This window comes from Nyctibius grandis, chromosome 2, assembly GCF_013368605.1.
Source record: "Nyctibius grandis isolate bNycGra1 chromosome 2, bNycGra1.pri, whole genome shotgun sequence".
Taxonomy (NCBI): Eukaryota; Metazoa; Chordata; class Aves; order Nyctibiiformes; family Nyctibiidae; genus Nyctibius; species Nyctibius grandis.
Genome location: NC_090659.1, coordinates 115,703,940 through 115,713,828, shown reverse-complemented (window position 1 = coordinate 115,713,828; position 9,889 = coordinate 115,703,940). Strand labels below are relative to the sequence as shown.

The 9,889-nt window shown below is 41.0% G+C and overlaps 1 protein-coding gene across 1 annotated transcript; it reads left to right on the top strand.

Moving 5' to 3' along the window:
• Window positions 1–1,059: 1,059 nt before the first annotated feature.
• LOC137660472 (centrosomal protein of 295 kDa-like) lies at window positions 1,060–6,878 on the top strand. The gene is given in 6 exon segments (XM_068395337.1): window positions 1,060–1,137; window positions 3,028–3,152; window positions 4,334–4,534; window positions 5,775–5,899; window positions 6,784–6,853; window positions 6,855–6,878. Coding segments are annotated over 6 exon segments (615 nt in total). The 5' UTR covers window positions 1,060–1,067.
• The last annotated feature ends 3,011 nt before the right edge of the window (window positions 6,879–9,889 follow it).

The window sequence follows — 9,889 nt, the reverse complement described above, 5'->3', positions numbered from 1 at the left end:
GAAACTGCCATAGAAAGTAGCTATATTTTGCACTCATGTTTCAGCACAAGAAAACAGATTATCTACCTTGTGCCTGATCAGTTATAAGTCACAAGCACTTCTTCCAGTTTTGCAGCAGGAGCTCAGACCCTGTGAACATACTCAATGCAAAGAAACAGTCTAGCAGCCTCTCTTGCTTCATCCATATGTGCAGAATTGTTTCTCTCAGCATGAATAACAAGTTTTTCCTCGGTTTTGTGTCGCTCATAAATCAAGGATATCAGATGACTCCACTTTCAAATCCCAGCTGCTGCAAGTCTCACACATATGATAAATAGTCCCTTTTAGAAAGAAAACTAAAACATGAGGACAAAAGCAAAGAAGCAAACAAGTATTGTGTCAGACTTAAAAGGAACAGACAGTTAAAAAAAGGTTTATAAAAGAAAGATCAGCACTAGTTATGAGGTTGAGGCAGCAGCACAGATCCGCTCATTGTAGAGACAATTCAGCCAGCCGTGTGCAAGCCTCGGAGACAGGCAGAGCAGCGCAAGTCTGGCTGTATTGTCATAGTCTAAATTTACTCCTTCTACTCATACAGTGCATCCAAAAATAGTGTTGAACAAGAAAGAGGTAAAACTAGTGAGGTAAAACTAGCAGTGCTGAGCTTTCTCCTGCTCCCTTACCATTTCCAGTTTAAGCAACACCCCTCCCACAGGAGCTGTGGCCCTTGGAAACCCTGGCTGAGGCCTGCTGATGCAGTGCTGGGAGAAAAACCACGGTAACAAACCCCTTCAAATACACACCGAGATGGCCTAAGCAAGCGGGCAAAACATTAACCCCATTTAAACCAGTCCTTGGGAGGGGGCTGACTGAGAAGCGAGGACCTGGCTCCCGCCGCCATTTTGTATTCGCCGCGTTCGGCCTCACCGGCCAGTCACAGCTCTCCTCGGCTCCCATTGGTCACCGGAAGGCAGGGGCGGGGCTCACCGCACTGGGAGGAGGGGAAGGGTGGCGCGGTGGCGCATGCGCGCTGCTGGGAGCCTGGCGCGTCGGGCGGGGCGGGGCCAGCGGCGAGGGGCGCACTCCGCATGCGCAGAGGGCGAGTTCCCGCCGCGGCTCTTGGTTTGCCGCCGCGCCCGCGGTCGTTGGCCGCGCGGGGTGAGTGTTGGGCGTGACGCGGCGGGAGGAGGGAGCCGCTGGTGGCGGCCGGGTGGCGGCGGGAGAGGTGGCGGGTAGGTGCGGGCAGGTGCGGGCAGCCCCGCCGTGGGGCCGCTCCCTTCCATCCCCCCCTTCCGCCTCCCCGTGCCTGGGGCTGGGCCAGGGCCAGGGCCAGGGCCAGGGCCAGGGCTAGGCCGTACGTCCCTTTCTCTTCCCTCCGCGTTGTCCCTCCTCAGCTCGGGCTGGTCGAGTTGCGGTGGCCGCGGCTCCGGTGGCGGCTCCCGGTGACTGATCGGGAGCGGCCCCCCGTGAGCCCGGGGCCTCCTGGGCAGAGCTCACTGGCGGCGGGGCTCTGCCTGGGGGCCTGCGTGTGCTCCTGCGTGCTCCATCCTCCTCGCTGCCCCCGAGGCGGCCGCGCCGCCCGCCTCAGACCTGAGTCCCGGCCGGTGCGCTCTGCTCGTCGTTACCTGTTGACTCTGCTGCTTCTCTCTCCGGCTCTGGAGAAGTGCATTTCGCTGGCTGTGCTGGGCGGGATGGGTGTTAACGTTGCTTAGAGGAAGCTCTGAGGTGCGGCGTTGCCCGGGCAGGCTGGCTGAGCGTTACCTGTCCTGTATCCACTGCTCGCTTTGTTCTGCAACCGAATCTGCGCAAATGCTCCCTGCTTTACTGTCTGCTTTTGCTCTTACCCTTTAAGTATTAGATCCGGACTTTGTATTGTTTATTCTCTAAATTTTTCCTTTCTTTGGAGGGGGAGGGAATGTAGTAATTTGCTCCTTAATTATGTATATTGATAAACTTCTCTTTTGTACCTCATCGGCTGAATAAGGGAAGGCTAGCAGGGACCATGATATTCTGTCCATGTGTATCCTGTAATGAACTTGAGATTCATTGGCTTAATAACCCTGTACCAGAAGTATCTTATGGATAATTATTTCGTTTTTACACCTCACCTGATTTCTTTAGAGTTTTGTTATTTTTTTTTTATTTATGATACTGAAAAGAAATCTTTCCAGGTGTAACATGTTGCTTAAATTGTTTGCTCTGTGTGGATTGTTCACTAGTAATGAGCTTTTGATTTTTAGAACTAAACAGTGGCTTTTGAAAGTCTTTGTTAATTTCTTTTGGGAGAGTATTTTCAGGGACATAAGTATTTAAAGATCAAATAAAGATTTTTGGGGGGGGCAGAAGTTTTGGACTAGGCTGCATGTTAGGCTGAAAAGTTTTTTGCTGTGCAGATGAAAATTATAATTGTGAGGAAAATGGGAAGCGATCTGTAGAACCAGCAAATCCTGGTTCCACAGTAAAATCTACAGGGGAACACTTGAAATGACTGCTTAAGAAAACCCGAATAAAAAATTGACAGTGAGCAGTTTTAGTGTTCTAGTGAAATGCTTGGCAGGAAGACTGTTGTTGGAGTTTCACAGTCTTGAAGGCAGGAAAAAAAAAATATTTCAGTACAAATCACCTAAATGACCAGCCTGCTTTACTGTGTGGTGAGGGTTTTTTTTTGGTTTTGTGGTTTTTTTTTCATTTGTTTGTTTGCCTTTTTTTTGTGGTTTTTGTTTTGTTTTGTTTTTTTTAAATCTTCCCAGGAGTGGCATGGTGTTCACTCTTCACTTTGCAGATGTGCCTCTCTGGTACACAGTGTAGAATGTGAATGTAATATTGTTGCAGAGTTTGCTACATAGCAAAATAGTTCAAAAGCAGTACATTTTTGTGACTGACAAAGTGCCCATGTTGTTGAATGCAGCTGGAACAGACATGAGCAGTTGTAGCTCACCGTCCTAGATACCGTGATAAATTTGTAAGATTAGGGCAATATCTGTTTTTTATAGCTGGTTTACCTGTGTCATTTATACACAATTTCTGTTTTTCATGTTGTTCTCGTAGAAGTTGATTATTCAGCATTTCCAAGGATGAAGAGAAAAGTTGGGAAATTGAGGCTTAGTCCTAATGAAGAAACCATGTTTCTGAAAGAAGAATATGAAAGAAGAAGAAAACTGAGGCTACAGCAAGTATGTCTGTATTTTTGCACATTGTGTGTTTCATTCAATGATGTAACAAATAATTTAGGACAATTAACTGAAAAATTTATTGCATGTAAACTAAATTTCAGGGTCATAATATTGTATACTAGTTTTCTGTTTAGTTTGTGAATTATTTTCCTTTTCCCATATTTATTTACTACTAAGCGCATATTTTGCTTGTGATACCTTCTCTGTTTGTTAGATTTGCTTTGGCATCTCTTCCAGAATCTCTTCTTCCCTGCCAGTGTCCCAGTATCTACTATTTTTATTTGGCCGTGAACACGCAGTTGTGTCTTTTCTGCTGATGTGTCACTTGTGTAAGGATTCGTACCTCTTACAGCGTTCCAGGTGTTTTCACAGTGATCATGCAGAAGAAATGAGACAAATACTGCTAATCCAGAACTTCACAGCTTTCCACTAGAAGAGCTGAATTGCTGCAATATGTCATAGCTCTAAATGCTTTAAGTACTGCTCCTTTTAGAATGTCTGGGCAGAGTACCTTTATGTTCTTCAGAACGTGTCTGTTGATCATCTCGTCTTTCTTCCATTTCTGTTCTGTGGCCGTTCTATTAGACCACAGGGCTCTTTCTCCATTTCTCTCCTTACACTTTTCTTAGCCTTCCTCTGCTTTGTCCTACACAAGCTGTTCAGGTCTTTCACATCTTCAGAAAATAGATATCTTCAAGACATTTACTGCGTACTCATCTTTCATCCCTCTTGGGCTTTTGTCTTGGTGTGTTTTTCTCTTTAGCGAAGAGAGAGGCAAAGTGGAAAACAAAAACTAAGGAAACAGACTTTGATTTATCAGTATAGTTGCTGATTTTCTTTAAACCATGTTGCATTGTAATAGGAGTATTTAATAAATTATTGTGTTGTATTTTTGCAGGGAAGGATATTCCAAGCAGTTTTTTGCATTTTGTTTATCAGTTGTATGTTGCTCTTTGGACTTTAACTGAAACATTTAACTAAGATTAAATTTCTTATTTAATATATTAATTTTGAAAAAAAAAGGTAATGAATCTTTAAAGTATTTCCTGGACAGATTGTTAATGGAGTGGTAGATGAAATGGAAAGCTGAAAGGAGAGTAGAGTATGTTGTGGAAAGACTTGCTGCAAAAAATATTGTGCTTTTTTAAGTTGCTGACAAAACATAAATGCTATTTCTACAGGTTAGAGAGCAACAGAAGTATATCGCCTTGCAGATAAGACAGAAAGTAAAGCAGAGAAGGGAAGAACAACTGCATCAGTTAGAGGAGGCACTGAGAGCTGAATGGCAAAAAGCACAGGATCAAAAGATGAAAGCCTTAGAAAAACTGTATTTATCAAGCTTAAGAGCAATTGGTGAGGGTCACCGACAAGCCAAGGAGAACGTAAGTGAAACAGCTTAATGTTATTGTCAGAGAAATTCTTGATGTTCTAGAAATATCAAGATTGCTGTTTGTTTTTTTTTATGTTCTTGATCTTGCAGTCCTAATACCTAAAACAACAGGTTTTTAAGAATGGAAGCTTCCTAGAAATGTTTATGTACTTTTTTGCAGATGTCTTTCCATAAGACCAGGATTAAATGGTTTTGCCGGCCCATCTGCTAAGGCTTTTGCTGTGCAAGCTCTTCAAGTTATTTTGTTTATGTTAGATTGTACACATATATGATAGTATATGTTTGTACTTGACTAAATTGCACGTGGTAAATCATTGTTTCAAGTCTATCAGTAATATAGTAACTTTTTTCCTCTACCATGTAACAGTATCTTTTCTGTGGTTAAGAAAATACACTTTAACTTTTTTTTTCTTCAGTGCTCAGGTGACATGGGAAGTCTTGGTAAGGGCTTCAGAGGCCTTTGCCTAGACTGCAAGCTGGTGTCACTTAATTCTGCACCTATAAACCATTTTCACTTTCTTTAAAACTCTATAACTTGTGCAGGCTCTCTTTGAGAGATCATTGAGGTTGTTGGGTAGAAATTTTCCATAGATTTGACTCTGAATCAGGTTTATAGAAGTAAGGGGTGCCACAGATTCCTTGCATGATTTTTGCAGACGAGCTTACTTCCTGAATTAGTCAGGCTTTTTAACCCAAGTAAAATAGCATTATGCTTTTCCATATCTCAGTGTCTCTAAGTCAACTTCGTTGTAAAGTCCTCTCCAATGCTAGGATGGAGAAGTTCATGGAAACCCGGTACCAATGCCATAGGAACAGAGAACTAATCAAAGAAATGTTTCTGTTGATACATGATTGTTGTAATTAATGACTGAAAGATAGTAACAGGCTTTCTCTGTACAGTTTAGTCAGCATTTGCTAAAATGTCTAAGTATATTTATATTACCATCTTTGATAAAGAGGTACAGAGAGAAGCTAAGGTTTCCACATCAGTATTTGGTTACATTGGCTGAGGAACATGGCAAATTTGCTGCTGTTGGTGGTAGAGAAGAAGAGAATAAAGAAGATGGCAGAGAAGGAAAAGTTATTATTTAGAGTATTTTTACTCTGATACAGTAGAAAGTAATTTTGACCTTGTGATCCTTACCAGAAGTACGTAATTTGAAATATCATGCTGGTAGTATGAGAGGTGAGTAAAATCCTGTATTAAGTGCTTGCAATATTTTATTGTTAAGGAACCTGACTTAGAAGCTCTGGCAAAGCAAGCAGAGGAAAGGAAACAACGAGCAGAGAAGAGACATAGGAAAGCCCTGAAAGAGCAGAAGTACCAAAAAGAAAAATTACTTCGTGAGCAAGCCCGGTATGCAATAGTTAGCTTGTTTTATTAAGCATAGAATGCATTTCACAATGTCACAAGGTGAAAGACAAAAATCTTGATGCTTCTTGCTTGGAGCTTTTTCAATCTTGAAATTTTATGGGTTAGAGGATTAATGTTTGTGGACATAGCTTGTGGATTTTAATAAGAACTGTAGTTTTAAAACCAAGACAAAAATGTCAAATATACAGCCTAGCCTTATAGGCTCTCCGTGAGTGGGTGGCATTTTGTCTATATCGCTGTTTTCAGTCTAGATTGTTGGCTGACAGCTATTGAATGACATATGAAATGAAATATTCTCAGGCCAGCTCTTGATGGAGAGTTACTCACTTTACAGAAAGGACTTATTGCATTTGTGATGGCTTTCTGTCTTAGCATTTTGGGCTTTTTTTTAAGCAGATTGGACGAACTTGAGCTAGCATGAAAAATGAACTGTGTACTCTTGGGGATAGTTGTGCTTGAGTAGAGCTGAGACCTATTGAATAAATGCTTAATTTTGTCCGCACTTGAGCAATTAAAATCTGTTGAAGTGATGCAGTGCTTTCTGAAAACTTAAGTGAAAAGCAGGGATTTTGCTTTGTTCTTTAGAAGCTTGTGTGTATTCACATTTTTTGCATTCCTTCAATAAATTAATTTCCAGTGCTGCCTTCCAGCATAAGTTCTGTTGACTTTTCAGTGTGCTTGCCCATCCCTATCTCCCAAACATTCAATTCAGGTACATCTGAATCTGTTTATTTTTAGGTTGCCTTGTATTTTGCACAATGCTGTCATTGTTGCTTGAATAATTTTTCTTCTCTTTTCTCTTTTGTGGATTTTTTTTTCCTCTGTGTGTGTGGTTTTTCTGTTTTTGTGTTTATTTTTCCCCCAAGACGAACAAATGCACGTAAACATGCTCTGGAAGTGGAAAGACAAAGAGCAGCCAAAGTTGCAAGCCTGCCAACCTCCTCCACCACGTCCCTCTTGAGGTATGTATCCATGATGCGATAGTGATCACAATTTCAGGGTACCGTGTAATGTAATAATTTATTTATTGGTCTGACTCCTCACAACAGGATATCCAAAATTGCTATTTGCATACTATAAGGAGAGTGGTTCAGCAAAAATCAAGAAAATTAATGAATTATGTTTTGGCAGACTTCTTAGTACTAAACTTTGGTATTTGTTTATTTCTGATCTCTTATGTGTGGATTTTATTTGTTGTCATCTAAGATTGTATTTTTGTTGTTAATGTGTCTTTTCAACTTTACCATTATCTCATTTTCATTTAATAGCCACAGAGGTATTAAACTCTACAATAATCTTTCTCAGCATGTACACACCTTCTGCCATAATGATGCAGTAGTAGCATTTTGTTTAGTTCTGTAATAAAGATAGTTCTACCTATTCTGGAGAACAAGTCTTATGAGGAGCGGCTGAGGGAACTGGGGTTGTTTAGTCTGGAGAAAAGGAGGCTCAGGGGGGATCTTACTGCTGTCTACAACTACCTGAAAGGAGGTTGTAGCGAGGTGGGTGTTGGTCTCTTCTCCCAGGTAACAAGTGATAGGATGAGAGGAAACAGCCTCAAGTTGTGCCAGGGGAGGTTTAGATTGGATATCAGAAAAAAATTCTTCACGGAAAGGGTTGTCAAGCATTGGAACAGGCTGCCCAGGGAAGTGGTAGAGTCACCATCCCTGGAGGTATTTAAAAGACTAGTAGATGTGGTGCTGAGGGACATGGTTTAGTGGTGGAATTGGCAGTGCTGGGTTAACGGTTGGACTTGATGATCTTAAATGTCCTTTCCAACCAAAACGATTCTGTGATAGCTGTGGGGTTTTTTTGTTGTTTTTTTTCCTCCAGTTTTCTTGTTTCTCGTAGGGAATACTAAATGTAGGGAAAGATGTTTAATTTAGATAGGAAACCAGTACCTAAGGCTCTTGGGGAGGAAAGTAGATAAAAACCTTATCTTTAATTCCATGCTGTACCCTTTTTAGGGGGTGACTTTTTACCTCCTTCATGCTGCTTTGATTTCAGAGAGATTCTGCATAGAAGTTACTGTAGGATTGCAGATCTGAACTGCAGGAAGAACATTGTGTGCATTTTTACTTTGGAGTTAACTTTTAGTAAGTTTAATTTAACAGAACTTCATTAGTGTGGAGTTTAAGTTGCCTTATGTCTTGTTGTGCCCTTTCAGACAGTCGGGTTCAGGGATACTCAGACCACCGACAAGAAAAGAAAGGATTGAGGTGTACCAGTCCCCCTCAGAGCCAGTGAAGTTACTGAAGCTTTTCCCAGCTACATCCAGCACATTACGTATAGGTTAATGTGTTGGATGACGTATCTGGAAAAACTGAGTAAGGTTTGACCCTCACCATTTTCAGAATGATTAGAAGGAGTGCCTGTATACTTTCATTCGTACCCCTTAGTACATGCTTCTCTGTAGGTCTCCTCACTGGCTGCCCAAGGGTTTCCTTATGTGGAAGCTGGATATGAGTGAGGATTAAAGCAAGTGTTGTAAGGAGTGGTAAAGTTTGGGGTTATTCCTGGTGAAGTGTATGCAATGTTGGAATTTAGAACAGGTGGAATAAGGTCCTGTATGGTACAGTTCAGGTAAATTCAAACACTCGTTCGTGCTGCTGTTCTCTTCTATTTTGTTCCATGTGACGTGTTCCCAGTGTATCTGCTGCAGAGCAGGTGAAGGCTGTATCAGTTAAAACTTTTGACTCTTCATTTCCTGGTTTTCAGATGCTTGTGTTGCTCAGTTTGGCATTGTTGGAAAAGCATGAGATGCTGGAGCATTGCTTTCTAGTTACTTTTGCAGTTTAGAATGTGTTTTTTAAAAAAACAAAACAAAACCAAACCCAAGTTTCTAATTAGTCACTGAAAGTCAGCTGCAGTTAACATGCGTGTTTGTAGATGACATAACAGCTAAAAAGACACAGTACTATATAATACTTTTCATCTAACCACCTCAGTAATGAATCTCTCTTTCCATTTTACAAATGTAGAATTTCCTTCTTTAGTCTCTTTTCACCAGGGCAGGCAAGACTTTGTTCAGGTTCCCCCAGGTTCTGGTACAATTGCATTTGCGATTGTGTTGGATGAGAACTCTGGGTCAGTATCCTGTTTGAGTATTGCAGAATCATAACTTCCTTTCCTGAAATTCTACAGTTTAATGCATTTCCAGCTGTCAACAGATGTCCTTTACTCACCTTTTCAGCAAACATGATTTCAGTTGCTTTTAAGCAGAGTTTGCAAACATCTGGATTTTCTACAATATGTGGGTTTTGTTTCTTTTAAGAAGTTCATGCTCTGATAATGGCAAATTTAATCAACAATTCTGCAGACACATTGGATTTTTGTTGAGGAAGGGGATTGCATTGTTTAAATATAACACGGCATGTCAATTGGATCCATGTGAAGACTAGTTGACTTTGAGCCTTTTTCCTGGTTTTCATATCTGTATGGATTTCAATCCTTTTGTCGTAGGCCTATGTTGCTGGGAGGGCACAGGGTGAAGAATAAAGTTATTTTCTTGGAAGAGTAACTGGGTGCCATGTACTGCATGGGGTAAATGCTAAGTAATTGAAAGATCAGAGATGATTAGAGCTGTGGCTTATTCCTAGTTCTGTATAGAGGGAGAAAACAAAAGATGTTAACTGTTGATTTCAGTGGAGAAAAATCTGGGGCTTTGTCTTGCGGATGCATTACTTGAAAGGCACTGAATTTTAATTGCTTAACTTTACCCGAAATCCTCCGAATTACAGCAAATTACAAGGTCGTCTGCATAAGCATGCTTATTTTCTTGAATCGATTTACATAAAGAGCTTATTAAACATAACTGTAATCATAGTCTGATACTCTGTTGCAGCAACAATTGAATAAAATTTCATAAAATACAGCTAGGGCAGTGTTGCTCATTGCAAGACTACTTAGAATATAAGAAATATTTTCTGAAGATACTCCTATTATTGTTACTTTATTCAATTACAAAAGAAG